This window comes from Salvelinus alpinus, chromosome 14 (genome assembly GCF_045679555.1).
Source record: "Salvelinus alpinus chromosome 14, SLU_Salpinus.1, whole genome shotgun sequence".
Taxonomy (NCBI): domain Eukaryota; kingdom Metazoa; phylum Chordata; class Actinopteri; order Salmoniformes; family Salmonidae; genus Salvelinus; species Salvelinus alpinus.
Genome location: NC_092099.1, coordinates 14,498,482 through 14,522,679, shown reverse-complemented (window position 1 = coordinate 14,522,679; position 24,198 = coordinate 14,498,482). Strand labels below are relative to the sequence as shown.

At 41.2% G+C, this 24,198-nt stretch overlaps 1 protein-coding gene and 1 pseudogene across 2 annotated transcripts; one reads left to right on the top strand and one right to left on the bottom strand.

Moving 5' to 3' along the window:
• Nucleotides 1-512: 512 nt before the first annotated feature.
• Nucleotides 513-7,848, bottom strand: bbs5 (Bardet-Biedl syndrome 5). 2 transcript variants are annotated; one of them, XM_071340550.1, is made up of 11 exons: nt 7,717-7,848; nt 6,116-6,198; nt 5,937-6,002; nt 3,244-3,293; nt 2,517-2,644; nt 2,240-2,375; nt 2,046-2,141; nt 1,858-1,920; nt 1,413-1,547; nt 1,208-1,291; nt 513-971 (listed from the first exon to the last, which is right to left on the bottom strand). In XM_071340550.1, exons 1-11 carry the CDS (start codon nt 7,776-7,778, stop codon nt 846-848), a joined length of 1,029 nt encoding a protein of 342 aa, XP_071196651.1. In that variant the 5' UTR covers nt 7,779-7,848; the 3' UTR covers nt 513-845. The 2 variants fall into 2 exon arrangements, with proteins under 2 accessions (XP_071196651.1, XP_071196652.1); XM_071340551.1 differs by lacking the exon at nt 1,858-1,920 and adding an exon at nt 1,758-1,820.
• Nucleotides 7,849-13,150: 5,302 nt separating this feature from the next.
• LOC139539216 (E3 ubiquitin-protein ligase TRIM35-like) lies at nt 13,151-14,713 on the top strand (annotated as a pseudogene).
• The last annotated feature ends 9,485 nt before the right edge of the window (nt 14,714-24,198 follow it).

The following is a 24,198-nucleotide window of genomic DNA, read 5'->3' as shown; positions in this document are numbered from 1 at the left end:
GTTTTGTGTAGTGATGAGAAAACATCCTCATATTCAGAGTCACGTTTTAGGAAAGAACATCCTAGATCATAAGGGTTCGCCCGTTTATCACTTATGACAAATCCTTGATGTATAACCAGTTATTGTGTCATTAAAAGTATGTAAGACTGAAAATAAAGATGAAGTGGACTTTAAAGTCCTCTGACGCTGTAATCACATCTTTGATAGACATGAATATCATCCCTTTTAGTCCTGAAAATCTTTGGTGATTCATTGTGCGCGACTCATTGAGCATTTTTTGTATTTAAATGTGAGTACATTTCCAAGGGACTGACCTTCCTCGTAGGAAGGGTCAATGAGCAGCTGCAGCTACAACAGGGACAGTCTGTCCTCATGAACAATTTGTAAAATACTAAAGCTCCTCTGTCACACTTGTAAATAGCCTGCAGATCATTGTACACAAAACAAAATTACTCATTTCAAAAACACATTTAAGGAGACATTGTCACAACTAAGAAAGGTCAGACCAAATGTATTATATACTGAAATACTTTATTTCTTCAATCTAAAAAATACAATTCAATGATTAACATTTGCAATATCTATTTATATTGTACATATAAACATTAACACCAAAACTACACTGTTATATATAATTGTTTTTATTTAGAAATCATTCTTAAAATTGACATCACTCATACACGGACCAGGTCTACATCTTTACTATATACATCAAGACCTATAAATAGACAAAATACGTTGTGCAATTACAGATGGTTCTAAACAACCGTAGTGTCAATTGTGCCATTTGAAAGGGAAGATTTCAGGAACTAGGTTAATCTAACTCGCCTATCAGTGTTCACACTTCAGCCCATGACTTCCCAGAGTCCTTGAAGTGTGAACCCCTCCTTCAACTTTTCAACTGCAATTCCCAGCTCCTCAGAAAACATAGGTTCCCGGTCTTGTTGCTTATTGCCATCAGCAAAGTAAGCCTTAAAAGCAAACAAATAGAAATCAGTTATCACAATGGCATTAAGTAGGAGGTTAAGTGTTTGAACCATCTTACAAAGTACACCTCAGTCTGTATAAACACGATAGCACTAGGCAACACCAAAGCCATGTTTGCAGTATGTTGTGTAACATGATTTTAGCAACCTGCTATTTTCAGATTGTGAAAACAAATCACAGACTCCCAAAGGAAGTTGACAGTTTGGCTAAGCACACTCACAGTGAAAGCATCAGTCTGCTCATCGGGCTCAATTTCCACATCATCAGGGGGCTGGTCCACTGTCAGCTCCTCCAGTGGCTGAGGCTGGAATCATTGTTGGGAGAGAGAATACTTCTTGTTGAAACATGGCAAAGCCATTACACATCGAACTGCATTAATTGTGATATTTTCATCACTTGTGGTCACTTGTATAATGTAGGAGTACCTTTTCCTCCATCTCATAGTCCACTCCAAAGATGGGGTTGGCAGAGTAGACTTTGTGCAGCGAGTTGATCTCTTTAACTGCATCTTGAAGCTTATCCATTGGGTCGATCTTAAATCCAAGCACATATCCTCCAGTCTACAAACAAAGAAGACGTATGTACTCAGGAGTATGTCAATGGCATGCAAGAGACAAGTTCTTCGCTCTGTATTTTATGTCATGTTATAAAGCTGATACTACAACACAGATATTCTACATATCCTATTAAATGACTAGTTCTATATGTTATTCTATGGTACACAATAAGTCAAATACTACATTGGATACATCTCAAATGATCACAATTACCTGATGAAAGCTTTCTATCACCAAAGCCAGACCAAACTTTGAGTCTCTTACTCTGATGGAACACTTTGGGAAAGAAAGTGACAATAATGATCACAATTACCTGCTGAGAGCTTTCTATCACCAAAGCTAGGCCAAACTTTGAGTCTCTTATTCTGATGGAACGCTACGGGGAAGAGAGGTGACAATAAGGACAATAGATGATCACTTTCAATACCCTAAAAGGTGTTGTCAATTTGTTAAGCTGGACATGACAGCAGATTTTTTGTTTTTTTTGTTTACGGCACTTACAATTTGAAGATAGGGAATGCTGACGTTGAAGCTCTCGTTCATATTGGCATGCCACACGATCCGAACATTAGTGATGAAAAAGGTCCCTAGATTACCCTACAATATACAATTCAGAACAGTAAGTTTTATTGAAAGAGCATGAAACACGTTTTTATTTGAAATACTTCCTGAAGGATTAGCTAGTTGATGTGTACCTGGTCACTGGATAAATTCCACACCCCGTTGATTTTGTCATACACTTCCTCTCGAGGCAAAAGCCTCAGTTGTTTATTTTGAATAAGAGCTCCTCTCAGCTTCAGGTCACGGTACATTTTAGAGGTCTCATAAGCCCTAGAGCAGAGGGATATGGACAATTAGTTGACGAGACATTCAACTCAGCAGTGACTTGACTGAATCATATCTCATAACATCATCTGGAAAAGTGTTAACAACTTCCACAAGGGTAATTTCTTGTTTTCTAGGCACAAATACCTGTGAACAGCAATGACAGATGTAAATAGTCTTGGACTCCCTGGAACCACATTGGTGAAAATGAACTCAAATCTTGTATTGTTAGACTTTGTCAAGATATACAGTGCTTCAGTCTGGCCTCTCAATTTCTGAAAAAGAACATTCTTAGTATAAATGGTGGTGACATTGTAACGAAACTCTAATTCTTCCTCCTCCTCGGACGAGGAGAGGAGAGAGGGATCGGAAGACCAATTTGCAGCGAGGTATGATGACATGATATTCTTTATTCACAAGACGAAACTAAACTCACGAAGAACACTTGATAATTTTACAAAACAACAAAACGACGTAGACAGACCTGAACGAGAGAACTTACATAAAACATGAAGAACGCACGAACAGGAACAGACTACATATACTAACGACAACGAAACAGTCCCGTGTGGTGCGAACATACACTGACACGGAAGACAACCACCCACAAACAAACAGTGTGAAACAGCCAACCTATATATGGTTCTCAATCAGAGGAAAACGTCAAACACCTGTCTCTGATTGAGAACCATATAAGGCTAATTTCAAGTGACCTAAACAAGAAACACAAAACATATAATGCCCACCCCAACTCACGCCCTGACCAACTAAACACATACAAAAAATAACATAAAACAGGTCAGGAACGTGACAGACATCTTGGCAAGTCTACCCATAAAGTAAATTGATAGACAGTCCTATACAGTATACTTACAGAGTTAGCTGTCCTTGTTGTGATGTTAATAATGGAATTGTATCCAACAGCTGTGAAACAAAGAATATGAATGTCACTCCATTTTTTTTGAGAAACCATACTAGCTGGATTGTTCCACAAAATGAGTGTCTTTTACGTTTTGATATTTTAAGTTGAAATTGTGCACCAATACAGAATTTTAAAAGCCTGTTATATTGAATGAAGTGCCCTTTAATATATATGGAGATTTTAAAAAATCTGAGACTTGCTAAAGTGCCAAAATTCAGCATTTTGACATGTCCCTCCGCACACGGTGCACCCTCTGCGACTTCTATGAAGATTTTAGCCCACTTAACCTCAACATTTCTCAAAGTTTTCATCATCACAGTAATGCCCTAGTTATTTTTGTTGCCTTGACAAAGTCATTTCTGAAGATTATTACTGATTTAATGTGATTAATTTACATCGGTCTCTCATTTTAATTAAGGTCAACCCTGCTACGTGACCTGAACTCTCGTTTTAATATGGTGAAACTATTCCTTAAAAAAAAAAAATCCTAAAGAAACATTGGACATCTACAGTTGAAGTCGGAAGTTTACATACACCTTAGCCAAATACATTTAAACTCAGTTTTTCACAATTCCTAACATTTAATCCTAGTAAAAATTCCCTGTTTTTGGTCAGTTACCATCACCACTCTATTTTAAGAATGTGAAATGTCAGAATAATAGAGAGAATGATTAATTTCAGCTTTTATTTCATTCATCACATTCCCAGTGTGTCAGAAGTTTACATACACTCAATTAGTATTTGGTAGCATTGCCTTTAAATTGTTTAACTTGGGTCAAACGTTTTGGGTAACCTTCCACAAGCTTCCCACAATAAGTTGGGTGACTTTTGGCCCATTCCTCTTGACAGAGCTGGTGTAACTGAGTCAAGTTTGTAGGCCTCCTTGCTCGCACACTCTTTTTCAGTTCTGCCCACAATATTTCTAAAGGATTGAGGTCAGGGCTTTGTGATGGCCACTCCAATACCTTGACTTTATTGTCCTTAAGCCATTTTGCCACAACTTTGGAAGTATGCTTGGGGTCATTGTCCATTTGGAAGATCCATTTGCGACCAAGCTTTAACTTCCTGACTGATGTCTTGAGATGTTGCTTCAATATATCCACATAATTTTCCTGCCTCATGATGCCATCTATTTTGTGAAGTGCACCAGTCCCTCCTGCTGCAAAGCACCCCCACAACATGATGCTGCCACCCCTGTGCTTCACGGTTGGGATGGTGTTCTTTGGCTTGCAAGCATCCCCCTTTTTCCTCTAAACATAACAATGGTCATTATGGCAGTTCTATTTTTGTTTCATCAGACCAGAGGACATTTCTCCGAAAAGAACAATCTTTGTCCCCATGTGCAGTTGCAAACCGTAGTCTGGCTTTTTTATGGCGGTTTTGGAGCAGTGGCTTCTTCCTTGCTGAGCGGCCTTTCAAGTTATGTCGATATAGGGCTAGTTTTACTGTGGATATAGATACTTTTGTACCTGTTTCCTCCAGTATCTTCACAAGGTCCTTTGCTGTTGTTCTGGGATTGATTTGCACTTTTCGCACCAAAGTACGTTCATCTCTAGGAGACAGAACGCGTCTTCTTCCTGAGCGGTATGACGGCTGCATGGTCCCATGGTGTTTATACTTGCGTACTATTGTTTGTACAGATGAACGTGGTACCTTCAGGCGTTTGGAAATTGCTCCCAAGGATGAACCAGACTTGTGGAAGTCTACAATTGTTTTTCTGAAGTCTTAGCTGATTTCTTTAGATTTTCCCATGATGTCAAGCAAAGAGGCACTGAGTTTGAAGGTAGGCTTTAAAATACATTCACAAATACACCTCCAATTTACTCATATTATGTCAATTAGCCTATCAGAAGCGTCTAAAGCCATGACATCATTTTCTTGAATTTTCCGAACTGTTTGAAGGCACAGTCAATTTATTGTATGTAAACTTCTGACGCACTGGAATTGTGATACAGTGAATTATAAGTGGAATAATCTGTCTGTAAACAATTGTTGGAAAAATGACTTGTGTCATGCACAAAGTAGATGTCCTAACCGACTTGCCAAAACAATAGTTTGTTAACAAGAAATTTGTGGAGTGGTTGAAAAACTAGTTTTAATGACTCCAACCTAAGTGTATGTAAACTTCCAACTTCAACTGTAATAGTCAAATCATATTGTAAAACCAGGTAAGCTGGTTCTACTCTTTTTGGCAATTTTCTGGTGGAATATGAGTGGGTCGGGCATAACAACCCTGTTACCCATAGATAGACAGGCTAGAAATGTTTAAACAATAAAACATGTTTTGTTAAGCTTGCATTAAATTGCCACTCCGTTGCACCCTACAAGCTTCCATTCCCCCTGTCAGAAGGGGATTTATGTCTCATTTAAGAAGAAATCCTCAACCCTGTTACGGTCAACCCTGTTACTTTATTTGGCACTTACTAAAGTAATTGTATTTAAAACCTCTTGAGATGACCAAGTTATACTTCTCAAAAGGCACGGAATCTTTGTGGCCCACTGTAGTACCATCATAATTCAAAAGCAGGCTAAATGAATTGAGATGAGAATAATAATGTTTTCCCTTTGCAGAGTGGTTGCTCCTCTAGCAATGTCAAGGAAAGATAAATAAATGTACATAGCTAGCTAGGTCTAGGTGTACTCACACAAATTGACTCTTGGCAGAGCCAAAGAATGCCAGATGATCCTCAGATTTGTTACCAGGAGCCTCCCTGCAAGTAAGGAGCAAGTATTGTATAATTAGTGCAAACGCCCATAACCAGATGGTTGCTGGGTCAAGTCCCACATAGTCAGTAGTGGGATAGACCTGCTACATTTATGTTACCTCGATCCCCATTGTTTCCTTTGGTGTCTTCAATGGAATCAAGGCAGTCTATCAAGACCTCACCAGGTCGCATTTTCATTTGCCTGTAAATAAAAACAGTTGTAGCTAGTCAGTGTTTTCCTATGTAACTATCTAGCCAGCTAGATTAATTCTAGCCAGTAGCTGCTTTTAGTAACGTGAGTGTATTGACATATACTAGCGTTGCTCCCCATTGTATTTGGCTGCACAAAAACAGCCAGCGGGAAGCCAGAAGTTAAATAACATTCAATTTCAACTTATTGTGCCAGTGGGCAGGACAGTTGGTCATTATGACGAGGGTAATTCGAGACATATTATCTAAAGGAATGTATTATTAAACACACTTCCCAAACGTGGGTCCACTTCCTCTCTGCTTCCCTCGTCAAAATAAGTTATTTCTGCATTATCTTTTTAAACTAGGCAAGTCAGTTAAGAACAAATTCTTATTTACAATGACATCCTAGGAACAGTGGGTTAACTGCCTTGTTCATGGGCAGAACGACAGCTTGGGGATTCGATCTAGCAACCTTTAGGTCACTGGCCCAACGCTCAACCACTAGGCTACCTGCACACGTGGCCTATGTGGACAAACAAATGAATAACTTGTGGGGGACTTTTATTTTGACATGAGGTAAGCAGAGAGGAAGTGGGTCTACAGCATGTTTGTTTAATAATACTAAAGATTCTCTATTATATTAAGATATTAGCATGACTGCTCTAACAATGGAAATACATGTCCTCAATGATGGAAGCCAGGCAGGAGGAGGCGAGATCAGGTGGGGCCATTGAAGTCAATGAGAGCAGATACACGTGTGAACAGGCCATAAATATAGATAACAGGACTCATCTTTGTATCTCCATTTTAAAGTAGTACATTTTCTTCTTCCTCATTGGCTGATTGCTTCCCCACCCAGTTGATTATTTTAAAATGGTGGATGCCTTCAATAGCGATGTCCATGCTAAACGGGTTATATCCATGAGGAGTCTTTTATTTACTAACATATGACAACAGGCACAACTCCGATATAAAGTCATTTGGGAGTAATTTGCCGAAATGGCACGTGCACCCACTTATATCAGTCCATTCCTAACAACGTAACCATTATGACACGTATAACTAATCAAATAAGCCTCATGTAGAAAATTAGCAATTCAATTACATTTTTTGTTGACCAAATTCGACAGTCTCTCAATGACCTCCCATACAAAAATTCCTCACTTCGTGGACTTATTTTCGTGGACAGATTTTGTGCAGAGTAAAAACTCTTGCTTCGCCTCTTCCTATATGATAATAATTTCCTTTAGATATTTTGCCTCAAATCCCCCCGTCATCATAACTAACTGTTCTGCCCACCGGCACAGTAAATGTACATTTCGTTTAACTTCTGGCTTCCCGCGGACTATTTTTGTGCAGCCCAATACAATAGGAATAAACGCTAGTGTATGTAAATACACCCGCGTTGAAAAGCAGCAATCTAGCCAGCTAGCAAACGGCTGCGGCTAGGTCCCCCTTTTCTTTGCACTCTGCTGCTGCATATCTTTATGCTAATTTAGCATTGCTGGTGAGCAATTAAATAACTTACTGTGCGGTTATATCGAATCTAACATCTCTATCCTCCCAGAGAACATCCAACATAGACGCCATGATATTAGAACAACAGGTAGCTAAATTATCTAAATCATTATTACTAATCTTCTCCTGACAAGATGGCCAGCCAAAGATTACGCTTCTTCCTCCTTCCTGTTGCCCTGGCAACATTACTACGGTAAGCACAAGGGACTTAATAGAAAAGCAAACCGCGTTTCTTCTTGGTAGATAGCAAGCACAGTTCACCTTGCTTATAATAATTATTTTCAAGGTCAACGTGTGTCATCAGCACTACAAACACAGAATGTTAATTTGGCAACATTACGTGTTCATCTGACAGTGAATTAATAAAGAAATAAAGAAACAAACACCACATTCAACGTTAGAATAAAAACAAATACAAAACATTATCATACAAACTAGTCAACTAAAAATGTGGTGATTCATTTCAAAGTTAGCTTTTTCATCAACAGTGGTGTGCAATTTCCAACCAACACGTTTCCCAGAATACTTTGGCAGAAAAATGCATAGTTGTATACCAATGGAAACATTGCTTGCATATCACAGTAACATTCCTATGAAAACTTTATTTAATGACTTAATGAGACTCTTAAGGTAACGTTATCTAAAGTTGTTAGAACGTTTGTTGTTAGTTGCGTAGGTATTAATGATGGGAAAAATACTGGACTGTGTAGATGTTACAAACTTGCTTCTATGGTATGTGAGGGACATTGGACGACTGTGAAGACACGCCAGGCGGTCCAGTGGACAGGCCAGGAGGTCCTTTGAACCCACATACTTTGTTCTTTATGATCATCACTGAGTATAGGCTTGCTCAAATGCTCTGTCTTAGTTGAACTCACTCTTAAACTGCTGATATTACATTTACATAAGTTTCACTTAAGTAGAAATGTCCCTGAATATTGCACAACTATTAAACATGAAGCTACATGTCTCACAAGCTAACCACAAAATGCCTCTTATTCGATTGAAGGGTTATATTTGATCCGAAAGGCAGAAGACTCACATGTAGATGTCACATTTTCCCTCCCTTGTTTTTCCCCTATTTGGAGACCAGCCCTTTTTGTGTGTATTTAATGTACTGTATTTTGAGTTTGGAGTGGCTTTTCAAGTTGCAATTTCTGTTTCTCTTCCTTGTTTTCTTAATTGATTTATTGTAGACCCCATCCTCCATGGCTGGACTCTTTGGAGACGAGTATTGGCCCAAGTTTAACACACCTGTGCCTCATTGACCTAACAAGCTACCTGCCTGGTTATAGTGCAGCATCCAGCTCACTTCTGGGCTGCTGCTGGAGGAGAAAGACTACCACTGGACTTTTGCTGCTGCCGCTGCCGCCGCCACGTCACAGGCAGCCACCAACCCACCAATGAAGACCGAACATATGTGGTTGAATACATCTGTTCTGAACTGCTCCCTGCTCATGCCGGCTTCTGGACTCGACCGGACCATGTGCTGGGTGCCACACAAGCTTGATGACAACGGACGATGAGGAACGACTACTTAACGAACCAACGGCGGTAGTGTGTTAGGGAACAGCGGTAGTGATTGGGATACGAAGCTTTGTGACACATTGAGTTTTTTCCCCAGACAATTGTGTTAAATAGATTAATTACTTGAGGCTTTGAGCGAGAGTACACTAGTGGCACCTGCTGGTCAAAATAATTTAGAACCACCAAATTATTATAGAAGATGTCCCACACGCTGTAGCGTGTGTGCAGGGTAGCCTTTTTGTCTTCTACCAAACCAATCAGGTGGTTGTTTGAAGAAACGATGCTTCGGATGTCATTGATCTCATGCTTCTGATAAAATTATACAGGCATCGGTAAACTGCTTAGCGATTTCAACCCATGCTTCAGAGCGCTGGTATGAAACATAACATCACTAGACAGCAACATGCCCCAGCGAGGGCACAGGGGCAGGGCGGATTTTGATTACAGGATCATGTACTTTACTGTTTGACCAAATCATGTGTTTTAGCTGCCTGAAAAATAGGACTTTGAGTGAGGTAATCTTTCTACATATTTTGACCAGCCCACCCAACAAAAAATTGTCCTGAGGGTGACATAGACAATGCAACATAACATTTACCATAATTGGCAGGAAAAGAAAATTGATAAAGAAACTCAGGTTTTATGACATAAATTATTTACATAATGAATGTATATCAGGGGCGGCAGGTAGCCTAGTGGTTAGAGCTTTGGACTAGTAACCGAAAGGTTGCAAGATCGAATCCAGGACCTGACAAGGTAAAAATCTGTTGTTCTACCCCTGAACTCGGCAGTTAACCCACTGTTCCTAGGCTGTCATTGAAAATAATAATTTGTTCTTAACTGACTTGCCTAGTTAAATAAAGGTGAAATACATATAGTCTTGAGTTCAAGGAAGTTTCACTTTGAACTAGCCTTTTGCGTCTTGATGTGACTTCTCGTACCCAGAGCACTATGCATTAAAGCTGCTACTTCGACCTTTGACTCAAGTTTCCTTCTTTACATTTACAAAGTCAACTTGTAAGTGAACATTTGGTCTACATCAAAGCTGAGATTTAGTCACTACAAGTGACACGCTGTATCTGTGAAAACATTGCTCCATATTTTTGTTAATACATTACCTCCAAGTTCTAATCTGAAGCCACTGAGCTAGTGATCTACAATGGCGACACATGCTCCTACCCCTGAGTTGCTTGCAGCAGCTCTGGAAAAGCTGGCTACTAAAGAGATGCAATGATTTCACTGGTACCCTGATAATGGTGTGAGGACTGATTTGTTATTTAAAAATACAAATCTCATACCAATGGATGCGCTAGAAGATGCTGACAGTCAGAACACCGTGGCTATTTTGGTGTAAGCCTTTTGCTATGAGGGTGCTGTAGATATCCCAGACTATCCTAATGCACATGAAAGTTACTAAGATGTAATTTTTTTTAGCAACATATCTGAATAAAAAATTTAATTGTTGTAAATCTGATCTACAGGGTTCTGACCACATAACCAAATGTTACTACACTGAACAAAAATATAAACTCAACATGAAACAATTTCAAAGATTTTACTGAGTTTACAGTTCATATAAGGAAATAAGTCAATTGAAATAAATAAATTAGGTCCTAATCTATGGATTTCACATGACTGGGAATACAGATATGCATTGGTTGGTCACACAACTTTAAAGGTAGGGCCGTAGATCAGAAAACCAGTCAGTATCTGGTGTGACCACCATTTGCCTCATGCAGCGCAACACATCTCCTTCGCATAGAGTTGATCAGGCTGTTGATTGTAGCCTGTGGAATGTTGTCCCCCTACTCTTCAATGGCTGTGCAAAGTTGCTGGATATTGGCGGGAACTGGAACACGCTGTCGTACGGATCGATCCAAAGCATCCCAAACATGCTCAATGGGTGACATGTCTGGTGAGTATGCAGGCCATGGAAGACCTGGGGCATTTTCATCTTCCAGGAATTGTGTACAGATCCTTGCGACATGGGGCCGTGCATTATCATGCTGAAACATGAGGTGATGGTGGCGGATGAATGGCCTCAGGATCTCGTCACGGCATCTCTGTGCATTCAAATTGCCATCGATAAAATGCAATTGTATTTGTCTATAGCTTAAGCTTGCCCATAACATAACCATAAACCGCCACCATGGGGAACTCTGTTCACAACGTTGAGATCGGCAAACTGCTCACCCATACAACGCCTACACGCTGTCTGCTTTCTGCCTGGTAAAGTTGAAACGGGATTCTCCTTGAAGAGCACACTTCTCCAGCGTGCCAGTGGCCATCGAAGTGGCCATTTGTCCACTGAAGTTGGTTACGACGCCGAACTGCAGTCAGGTCAAGACTCTGGTGAGGACAACGAGCACGCAGTTGAGCTTCCCTGAGGTGGTTTCTGACAGTTTGTGCTGTTCGGTTGTCTGGTCTCAGACGATCCCGTAGTTAAGCCGGATGTGGAGGCCTGGGCTGACGTGGTTACACTTGGTCTGCGGTTGTGAGGCCAGTTGGATGTACTGCCAAATTCTCTAAAATGACTTTGGAGGCAGCTTATGGTAGAGAAATAAATATTAAATTCTCTGGCAACAGCTCTGGATGATATTCCTCCAGTCAGCGTGCCAATTACACGCTCCCTCAAACTTGAGACATCTGTGACATTGGGTTGTGTGACATTTTAGTGGCCTTTTATTGTCCCCAGAACAAGGTGCACCTGTGTAATGATCATGCCATTTAAACAGCTTCTTGATATCCCACACCTGTCAGCTGGATGGATTATCTTGGCAAAGGATAAATGCTCACTAAAAGGGATGTAAACAAATGTGTGCACAAAACCTAAGAGAAATTATCTTTTTGTGCATGTGAAACATTTCTGGGATCCTTTATATCAGCTCATAAAACATGGGACCAACACTTGTTGCATTTATATTTTTGTTCAGTGTATATTAATCTGAAAAGCTTTCATTTCAGGTTTGAATGAAGGAGTGGTAGTGAAAATAGCTTCCAAATCAACTCTCCCAGAGGAGGGTTTATCCTGTCCTGTGTGCTATAACTTTAGGGATTCTGTCACGTAGCCACAGCTTCTGTAAAGCCTGTGCATAGGAATGGTGTAAAAACAAGGAATCTCGGAAATGTCCAGTTTGCCGGAAAGGATCCTCTGAGATATTACCTCTCCATAACCTGGCTTTGAAGAACCTGTGCGAGACCTTATAGGAGGGTCAGAGAGCTTTAGCAGGGTCTTTGGTTTGCACAGTGAGAAACTCAGGCTCTTTTGTCCGGAGGATAAACAGCCCATCTGTGTGGTGTGGCGAGATTCAAGAAAACAAACATCTCATAACTGCTTCGCATTAGATGAGGTTGCACAAGATCATAAGGTAACATGTGAAACATGGTTATTTTATTGGAAAGTTGTCACCTCTTTGTGATGGAGCAATAAGCTTTCAAATACTTTCAAATACTTAGTATTTACCCCTAAGCTTCTCTTTGTCCACATAAATTCCTCCGGGGTGGAGACAGTTTGTAAATAGAGTAGCTACAGTAATACGTGTATATTTCTGAGAATTGAGTGTTGTCATTGTTATCCACATGGGGTTCTGTTGGCTTGTTGAATTATCCCATGCTGAATCACTGACCCAATTCTTACTTCGTCTGAAACTAGGGCACTCAATAATGGTCCCAATACTACAAGTGTCCAATGCATGGTTGATATAAATGTATTAGAAGTACAGTATGATCCTAAAATATATTTAAATATTTTTACAACTCTCTAAATGTTGATTTGAAAACAGGAACACATAATGGAAAATGAAGTACTTAAGATTCATGTAACAGCATAGCTTTTATAATTTACTTTAATGAATCATCAAGTACAGATTGATGATAGGTACAGGACAGCAGACAGGCTCGAGGTCAGGGCAGGCAGAATGGTATGTCAGGCGGGCTCAGGGCAGGCAGCAATGGTCAGAACCGGGAGGACTAGCAAACAGGGACTAGACAAACGGGAGTACGGAAAACCCCACTGGTAGGCTTGACCAGACAAACTGGCAACAGACAAACAGAAAACACAGGTATAAATACACAGGGGCTAATTGGGACAAATTGAAGACACCTGGTGGGGAGTGGAGACAAGCACAAGACAGGTGAAACAGATCAGGGTGTGACAGTTAAGGAGGAATTTGAGAAGCTTCACCAGTTTCTACGAGATGAAGAGAAGGCCAGGATAGCTGCACCGAGGGAGGAAGAAGACCAGGAGAGTCAGATGATGAAGAAGAAGATTGAGGACATGAGTAGAGAGATATCATCACTTTCAGACACAATCAAAGCCGTAAAGGAGGATCTGAGCGCTGAAGACATCTCATTCCTGCATGTAAGAACTGCTCTCTCTGGCAGATTGTATATTAATTCAAAAAGTGATTGACAATATAATAACATTAATAAGTGTTTATATAATTGATAACAATGATAAATGTTCCGCTGCAGAACTTCAAGGCCACAATGGAAAGGTAAGTGTGCCTCCTGTCTCTCTCTCTGTCTTTGGTTCTGAACCCAACCCCACTGTACTCCTGACTCCTGAATGTTCTTCCAGAGCCCAGTGCACACTCCCAGATCCACAGCTGGTCTCAGGAGCGCTGATAGACGTGGCCAAACACCTGGGAAACCCGCAGTTCAGAGTCTGGGAGAAGATGCAGGGGGTTGTCAAACACAGCGAGTAATAGACAAGAGAGAACATGTGTGATTAAATGGTACATTTTTTGATAACATTTCCTATAAATAGCCTCTTCATAATGCATTATGAAACTTTTATGCAGTGGTAACAAATAGGTGGGTAAATGCTGAGCAATGATCAAGATGACAGGAGGCAAGAAATGCAAATGGAAAAAACTGTTCACCTGTGTTTACCCTCCAATACATAACTGATTTATAAGCACATATACATATGATGTACAAAGAACGTTACTAATGGACCAAGAAAGTGTTCATTCATCCATTGAGTTCACCGAGAGATTGTCCAACAAAGTGTACATCGGAGATATAAAAAAAATTCAGCTCCTGTGATTCTGGACCCCAACACTGCAAACCACTGGCTCTCTGTCTGATCATTGGACCAGTGTCAATGTAAAAAAAACAGGCACATGAATGAAGGTCCCTGAAAACCCAGAGAGCAATCCAAAATATTACCAGGTTCTGGGCTCTGAGGGGATCAGCTCAGGAAAACAAACAGAGGTGGATGTGGGAGACCATCCTCTCTGGTCTATAGGTGTGGTTACTGAGTCCATAGAAAGAAAGAATGAGCTGAGTTTTTTTTACCAAACAATGGAGTCTGGACTATACTGCTATGAAGTGGTGAGTATTCAGATGGAAGTGGTAACATTCTCACTCTGCAGAGGAGACCCCAGAGAATCAGACTGCAGCTTGACAAGGGGGAGGTGTCCTTCTGGGACTCTGAAGACATGACACAAATCAACACTTTTGAGCATGTTTACTGAGACCCATACATCCACTTTGGTAACACCACTCCTATGCAGATCTCACTGGTCTCACTGACAGTGAGCCTGTGTGTGTGTGTGTGTGTGCGTGTGCGTGTGTGTGTGATAGATGTTTAGACTCACCCACGGTAGATTTGTATTTTTGTGTTTGAATAAATAACCATTTTGAATGTGCATATAGTTTCTTTCAGAAGCAGGCACAACATAATAGCAGTGATTAGTCAACAGTGTCAATGTTTGTGATTTTACCCTGTCATACACACTGTCAATGATTGTGATTTTACCCTGTCATACACACTGTCAATGATTGTGATTTTACCGCATCAAATACAGTCAATGTTTGTGATTTTATCCTGTCATACACACTGTCAATGGTTGTGTTTTTACCTTCTAAAATATACTGTCAATGGTTGTGATTTTACCCTCTAAAATATACTGTCAATGGTTGTGATTTCACCCTCTAAAATATACTGTCAATGGTTGTGATTTCACATTCTAAAATATACTGTCAACGGTTGTGATTTTACCCTCTAAAATATACTGTCAACGGTTGTGATTTTACCCTCTAAAATATACTGTCAACGGTTGTGATTTCACATTCTAAAATATACTGTCAATGGTTGTGATTTCACCCTCTAAAATATACTGAGAACGGTTGTGATTTCACATTCTAAAATATACTGTCAATGGTTGTGATTTCACCCTCTAAAATATACAGTCAATGGTTGTGATTTCACCCTCTAAAATATACTGTCAATGGTTGTGATTTCACCCTCTAAAATATACAGTCAATAGTTGTGATTTCACCCTCTAAAATATACAGTCAATGGTACATCATTTCTGCTCTCCGAAATGCACTGTAGAAGGTTTGAATGATTTCCTTCCTTTACAAACTAGAAATACACATTTGTTTTGACAATGGTAAAACTGATGACTGTACAACTTGTGGAGCAATGTCAATTACATATAAAATATAGAAGGAATATGAAATGCTGATCTCTTCAGTACAGAACTGGTCCTTCAATATACAGTACGAACTGCAGAATCTGGTTTGGAACTACAGCAAGGTCTGCTAGTCCCTCCTCGTTTCAGTCGGTTTTCTTCGCAACTATGACTGACTGAGAGCACCAGAAGTTGTCTGAGGGAGACGGCTGACCTCCCAACCACTATTTCAGTGCATATTCACACCAGTAGAGCGCAGCATTACTCAGTATTACTCTCAAATTGTACATACAACAGGTGTAAACCTTACTGTGAAATTCTTACTTACAAGCCCTTAACCAACAATGTAGTTTTAAGAAAATAGAGTTAAGAAAATATTGACTAAATAAACTTAAGTAAAAAATAAAATATAAAGTAACACAATAACATTACAAGGCCATATGTGTATATATATATTTTTTTTTAACTAGGCAAGTCTGTTAAGAACAAATTCTTATTTACCGGCCCAAAGCTCTAACCACTAGGCTACCTGCTGCCCCAATACAGGGTGTACCGGTACCGAGTCAATGTGCAGGGGTAAAGGTTAGTCGAGGTAATATCTACATGTAGGTAGGGGTAAAGATAAGAAACAGGGAGTCGCAGCAGTGTAAAAACAAAGGGGGAGGGTGTCAATGTAAATAGTCCGGTGGCCATTTGATTAATTGCCTTTTGGACCTAGATTGGTACTTCGGTACTGCTTGCCGTGCGGTAGCAGAGAGAACAGTCTATGACTTGGGTCACACACACGTTTTACTATCCTTGTGGTGACCTAAAATAATTGATTTCCATTCAAAATCTTATTTAGACTAATCCCTAACCCTAACCTTAACCCCTCACCCCAACTCAATGTCTAACCTTAATTGTAACCCTGGTACCTAATCATGAAATAGCCTTTGTCCTCATGGAAACCTGGGAAATGTCTCCATGTGAAATAATTTTCCTTGTTTTACTATCCCTGTGGGGACTTTTGGGGATTTCCATTACCCAGGAGGATAGTAATACACACACACAAAGCATTTACCAGTGTCCATGAGGATGTTAGGTTTGTAAGACGTTGGATGGGGAGCACAGCACTGGACTTTGACAGAGGTAGACTTCTGTATCCTCCTCTAACAGTAGACACTACTCCTGCGCATTATGGCCAGAACTGCATTCCTGTAACTTAAGGTTACTTGCGTAACCCCCAGAGGCGGTACCAAATCACTATTATTCAAGTCACAAGCTATTCTCAAGACAGAAGGTCCAAGTTTCAAGTCAAGTCCCAAGTAGAACCGGTCGAGTCTCGAGGCAAGTCCAAGTCGTGCATTCTAAGAGCAAGTCTAGTCACAAGTTTTTTTAAAGTCAAGTAACACAAAATCTACACAGGCAATGACTTGTTCAACTACAAATATTTGTCTATTTATTGAGGCTACCAGATAGCACTTTTCATTATTTTGTCTACAACTCATTTTGATGATGTAATAATTAATTTGAACAAATTCCAAATGCAAGCTTCATAAGTAAATCATACATTTCGAGCAATTTTTACATACCAAATGACCAGTAGGCCTATGCTAGTCATTTTTGCTTTATGCTCCATTGCTGGTGAGCTTGCAAAGTAAACAATTCATATTCTTGATCACCAAACCATTTTTGGAGCTGCATATTTATTTAGGGAAATTCTCTCTCCCTACAATTTGATGTTTGCGCTGCACCTGATCCTATAGCTGTACAGAAATACAGCAATCTGTTTGCTAGCTCAGTGTTTTTCAAACTTTTTGACCCAGCAACCCCCAAAAAGGAGTAGTAACTGTCACGAAAATTACAATGGGCTCATGGGATTTGATGAACATAAAGACATTTAGCATCTTGGGGCCTCCACGCCAGGCCTCCATGCCTACAATCCTCTAATGCGCTCCGTTGGAACATCTACATTTTAAAAAGTATAATAAAATAATTTAATATAAACCATCACAATAAATCCATGATTTATTTCAGGTAGGTCTTAAGAAACACTATGATATGAAGAAAATGTATTTCAGAAGGACAGAATGTTTAGTTTAGTTGATTAATTTGACAATTTAAAAAAATGCAGGCTAAGGGGCTAGGGTGTCCCAGATTAGACTGTGTTTAGTTTACAGGAGTGTTTATTGGTCTGCGCCCAGATATTTAACTGATTACTTTCCCCATGTTAGGTGTTGCTAATGTGTGCTTATACAGGTTCAGGAGTAATGCTGGGAAAGGTACTTTCTTGTATACTGGATCCTCAGAGTGGAATGAGTTGCCTCTGCCCATAAAAACGACAGCTTTAAAAATAAAGCAAAAAACAGTTGATGTATGCTGTGCCCATATGAATGTACCCTACGATGTAACTGAAATGAGATAGATGTTCTTCTTTGTTTTTATGTTTTATTAGCTCGCTGTCATACTGTGTTCAACCGTGTTCGATCTTGCCTAGCCATCTTGTTTTAAGAGGACCACCGTGGAAATAAGTCCCAGACTTTATTGTGTTATCCTCGATGATTTTAGCATATTCTGAGTCGGCCTTATCTTACTCAGGTTACTCATAGCCTAGGATGTAGGCTAGTTCATTTAACAATATTTGCTTATAATTCCCGTGCCATTATGTAAAATGATTTTATAGAAAGAAGAATACAGTTGAACATAGCTGAATAAAATAGAAAGGATATTTTCCCCAAACGATTGGAGAGTGAGGGGCGCACATGGAGCGGCTATTCTGCGTTGAGCGGTTCTAAAAAGTGATAATTAGAAATAGGTCCTATATGCTTAATATAGAGTTATTTGGCAACTTTAGTTGTTAAACAAACCTTAATGTCTTAGAAATCAAAACATATAGCCTATGGTGGCTGCATGATGCGACTATATTGATGATTTGAAAAGTAACAAAAAAGGCATTCACTCTGTTTCTCTCATTCCCAATTGGACAAGCACTTGATATCAAGGCACAAGGCGAGACCCAAATGCAGACACAGGAGGCATATGGTTGGAGTCTTACAATGTTTATTAATCCAAAGGGGTAGGCAAGAGAATGGTCGTGGACAGGCAAAAAGGTCAAAACCAGATCAGAGTCCAGGAGGTACAGAGTGGCAGACAGGCTCGTGGTCAAGGCAGGCAGAATGGTCAGGCAGGCGGGTACAAAGTCCAGAAACAGGCAAGGGTCAAAACCGGGAGGACTAGAAAAGGAGAATGCAAAAAGCACGAGAACGGGAAAAACGCTGGTTGACTTGGAAACATACAAGACAAACTGGCACAGAGAGACAGGAAACACAGGGATAAATACACTGGGGAAAATAAGCGACACATGGAAGGGATGGAGACAATAACAGGAACAGGTGAAACAGATCAGGGTGTGACACTTGATAATATTCCCAGTCCCACTCCTCCAGACTATTCGCAACTGAATCTTGTCTTTCCATATAGCCTACTAATATATGTGTGAAATTTGTTTAGATTTTGTCACGTCCTGACCATAGAGAGTCCTTATTTTCTATGGTGGAGTAGGTCAGGGCGTGACTGGGGGGTTAGTCTAGTTTATTATTTCTATGTGGGGTTCTAGTTTTGTTTTTCCATGTTGGTGATTTTGTATGATTCCCAATTAGAGGCAGCTGGTAATCGTTGTCTCTAATTGGGGATCATATTTAGGTAGCCTTTTTCCCACCTGTGGGTTGTGGGCTATTGTTTATGGGTAGTTGTATCAGCACTCCATTGTCGTCACTTTCGTTATTAGTTTATTGTTTATTGTTTTTGGTAAGTTTCACTATTAATAAATTATGTGGAACTCAACATTCGCTGCGCCTTGGTCCGTTTCTACAAATGATCGTGACAGATTTAGATTGGGCCCCAACAAAATACATTGATTACCTTATTTCTCCAGTCAGTTGTTCGAATGGATCTAGGAGTGTTCAAGTTTCAAACATGTTCTCAAATGCCATTGAAATGGCAGCAGCGGTATGAGAACAAATACATTCAATGCCATGACAGAGGGTAAAAATCCAAAGAACTTCACAGATCTTCATTGTAAAGGGTTTAAACACTGTTTCCCATGCTTGTTCAATGAACCATAAACAATTAATGAACATGCACCTGCGGAATGGTCGTTAAGACACTAACAGCTTACAGACGGTAGGCAATTAAGGTCACAGTTATGAAAACTTAGGACACTAAAGATGCCGTTCTACTGACTCTGAAAAACACCAAAAGAGAGATGCCCAGGGTCCCTGCTCATCTCCGTGAACGTGCCTTAGGCATGCTGCAAGGAGGCATGAGAACTGCAGATGTGGCCAGGGCAATAAATGCAATGTCCATACTTTGAGACGGCTAAGACAGCGCTACAGGGAGACAGGACGGACAGCTGATCGTCCTCACAGTGGCAGATCACGTGTAACAACACCTGCACAGGATCGGTACATCCGAACATCACACTTGTGGTACAGGTACAAGATGGCACCAACAACTGCCCGAGTTACACCAGGACCGCACAATCCCTCCATCAGTGCTCAGACTGTCCGCAATAGGCTGAGAGAGGCTGGTCATCAACACTGATAATTTATCAGTGTTGATGATACCCAATTTAATTAATTACTCAGCCTGAAACCCAGAATTTGTAAGAAACTGGTTGAAATGAATCAGACGGAGGCCCAGCCACAATAGTCAGAAAATGTAATTACGAGAGCGCTCTGCCTATCATTTCCTGTACATTGGTTTATATACCTCACATTTCATCATAAGTGTCCCTCCTCCTCTAATACAATGACAATATAGTTCACAAGTCCTTCTCATACATTGCCTGCCACCTGTTATACAATCTACTACAAGCCCAAGGTTTCTCCCCTACAGGTGGGGAGACATTCTTCTCTGTTATCAGTTTCACAGTGGTCACAAGTTGTCTGCTACAGTTCCTTGCCTACTAACAGTCCCTCTTTCTTATGGACAAACATTCTTCATCAGACAGGATATAATTATGTTAGTTATATTTCTAGTTAAATGTATACATAATTTAGTCATTATTCATAGAAATCCCATAACAGAAGTACGGGCTATGCATCTGCTGGCTGACGCTTAGCTGTGTAGCTAGCTAATCTTGGCATTCGAAGGCTAGATGAAGAAAAAGTGCATGGCGTAAGTTTTCGGTGAGCTAGCTAGGTTAGCCTTGCCTTGCCACATTGGCTAACCAAATCTCAAAAGTCTCCTTTCTCTCTTCCACCGTGGTGTGGAAAAAGCATCCCAAAGCAGGTAGCTAAGAGGGCTAGTTGGATGAAGGCTAGCCATGTTGTGCCAGCTTTGACTGGAGCCTGAGAAGCAAACTTTTCCTTTCAGTAAAAGTACTCAATTCTCTCGACAAGAAGCTGTAATCCTACACTCCGCAGCGAGTCCTGGCAAACAATTAAGCAGGAAAGCAGTGATTCTGTCCGTCCGACTTTGTGTGATTGGAGCTTCTATGTGGTCACCGGTTCCCCATAGTGAGATACCGAAAAAAGCAATTGAAAGAGAACACACACAGCACATCTACTCTATAGAACCACACACACACACACAAACAGGCCTGTGACACTCTTCTTTTATAGATCAAAAAGGTGGAGGGCTTACTTAAACGAAGGATGGACTAGGTTGGACTGTATGATAGGCTAGATCAGGTTTATTGCTGCCACTATCAGGCATCAGTCAGAATGCAATGAGGAGACGGAGATAAGAATCCCAAAATTATATTTATTCACAGTTGAAGAACGAACACAAAAGGCACATGGGGAGGGTTCAAATCAATCAAATCAAATCAAATCAAATTTTATTAGTCACATACACATGGTTAGCAGATGTTAATGCGAGTGTAGCGAAATGCTTGTGCTTCTAGTTCCGACAATGCAGTAATAACAACAAGTAATCTAACCTAACAATTCCACAACTACTACCTTATACACACAAGTGTAAAGGGATAAAGAATATGTACATAAAGATATATGAATGAGTGATGGTACAGAACGGCATAGGCAAGATGCAGTAGATGGTATAGAGTACGGTATATACATATGAGATGAGTACTGTAGGGTATGTAAACATAAAGTGGCATAGTTTAAAGTGGCTAGTGGTACATGTATTACATAAAGATGGCAAGATGCAGTAGATGATATAGAGTACAGTATATACATATACATATGAGATGGGTAATGTAGGGTATGTAAACATTATATTAAGTGGCATTGTTTAAAGTGGCTAGTGGTACATTTTTACATAATTTCCATCAATTCCCATTTTTAAAGTGGCTGGAGTTGAGTCAGTATGTTGGCAGCGGCCGCTAAATGTTAGTGGTGGCTGTTTAACAGTCTGATGGCCTTGAGATAGAAGCTGTTTTTCAGTCTCTCGGTCCCTGCTTTGATGCACCTGTACTGACCTCGCCTTCTGGATGATAGCGGGGTGAACAGGCAGTGGCTTGGGTGGTTGTTGTCCTTGATGATCTTTATGGCCTTCCTGTGACATCGGGTGGTGTAGGTGTCCTGGAGGGCAGGTAGTTTGCCCCCGGTGATGCGTTCTGCAGACCTCACTACCCTCTGGAGAGCCTTACGGTTGTGGGCGGAGCAGTTGCCGTACCAGGCGGTGATACAGCCCGACAGGATGCTCTCGATTGTGCATCTGTAGAAGTTTGTGAGTGCTTTTGGTGACAAGCCGAATTTCTTCAGCCTCCTGAGGTTGAAGAGGCGCTGCTGCGCCTTCTTCACAACGCTGTCTGTGTGGGTGGACCAATTCAGTTTGTCCGTGATGTGTACACCGAGGAACTTAAAACTTTCCACCTTCTCCACTACTGACCCGTCGATGTGGATAGGGGGGTGCTCCCTCTGCTGTTTCCTGAAGTCCACAATCATCTCCTTTGTTTTGTTGACGTTGAGTGTGAGGTTATTTTCCTGACACCACACTCCGAGGGCCCTCACCTCCTCCCTGTAGGCCGTCTCGTCGTTGTTGGTAATCAAGCCTACCACTGTAGTGTCATCCGCAAACTTGATGATTGAGTTGGAGGCGTGCATGGCCACGCAGTCGTGGGTGAACAGGGAGTACAGGAGAGGGCTCAGAACGCACCCTTGTGGGGCCCCAGTGTTGAGGATCAGCGGGGTGGAGATGTTGTTACCTACCCTCACCACCTGGGGGCGGCCCGTCAGGAAGTCCAGGACCCAGTTGCACAGGGCGGGGTCGAGACCCAGGGTCTCGAGCTTGATGACGAGTTTGGAGGGTACTATGGTGTTAAATGCTGAGCTGTAATCGATGAACAGCATTCTCACATAGGTATTCCTCTTGTCCAGATGGGTTAGGGCAGTGTGCAGTGTGGTTGCGATTGCGTCGTCTGTGGACCTATTGGGTCGGTAAGCAAATTGGAGTGGGTCTAGGGTGTCCGGTAGGGTGGAGGTGATATGGTCCTTGACTAGTCTCTCAAAGCACTTCATGATGACGGAAGTGAGTGCTACGGGGCGGTAGTCGTTTAGCTCAGTTACCTTAGCTTTCTTGGGAACAGGAACAATGGTGGCCCTCTTGAAGCATGTGGGAACAGCAGACTGGGATAAGGATTGATTGAATATGTCCGTAAACACACCAGCCAGCTGGTCTGCGCATGCTCTGAGGACGCGGCTGGGAATGCCGTCTGGGCCTGCAGCCTTGCGAGGGTTAACACGTTTAAATGTTTTACTCACCTCGGCTGCAGTGAAGGAGAGCCCGCAGGTTTTGGTAGCGGGCCGTGTCAGTGGCACTGTATTGTCCTCAAAGCGGGCAAAAAAGTTATTTAGCCTGTCTGGGAGCAAGACATCCTGGTCCGCGACGGGGCTGGTTTTCTTTTTGTAATCCGTGATAGACTGTAGACCCTGCCACATACCTCTTGTGTCTGAGCTGTTGAATTGCGACTCTATTTTGTCTCTGTACTGGGACTTAGCCTGTTTGATTGCCTTGCGGAGAGAATAGCTACACTGTTTGTATTCGGTCATGTTTCCGGTCACCTTGCCCTGGTTAAAAGCAGTGGTTCGCGCTTTCAGTTTCACGCGAATGCTGCCGTCAATCCACGGTTTCTGGTTTGGGAATGTTTTAATCGTTGCTGTGGGTACGACATCGTCAATGCACTTCCTAATGAACTCGCTCACCGAATCAGCATATTCGTCCATGTTGTTGTTGGACGCAATGCGGAACATATTCCAATCCGCGTGATCGAAGCAGTCTTGAAGCGTGGAATCAGATTGGTCGGACCAGCGTTGAACAGACCTGAGCGCGGGAGCTTGTTGTTTTAGTTTCTGTTTGTAGGCTGGAATCAACAAAATGGAGTCGTGGTCAGCTTTTCCGAAAGGAGGGCGGGAGAGGGCCTTATATGCGTCGCGGAAGTTAGTATAACAATGATCCAGGGTTTTACCAGCCCTGGTAGCACAATCGATATGCTGATAGAATTTAGGGAGTTTTGTTTTTAGATTAGCCTTGTTAAAATCCCCAGCTACGATGAATGCAGCCTCAGGGTGTGTGGTTTCCAGTTTACAAAGAGTCAG

What these genes read in the sequence shown, in the direction of transcription:
- bbs5 (XM_071340550.1), bottom strand. Translation starts at nt 7,778, where the DNA reads ATGGCGTCTATGTTGGATGTTCTCTGGGAGGATAGAGATGTTAGATTC. An exon ending in TCTGCCAAGAGTCAATTTGT is followed by an intron (nt 3,294 to 5,936) that starts GTGAGTACACCT and finishes TTTGTTTCACAG; the next exon opens with CTGTTGGATACAATTCCATT. An exon ending in AGCAGACTGATGCTTTCACT is followed by an intron (nt 972 to 1,207) that starts GTGAGTGTGCTT and finishes TTTGCTTTTAAG; the next exon opens with GCTTACTTTGCTGATGGCAA.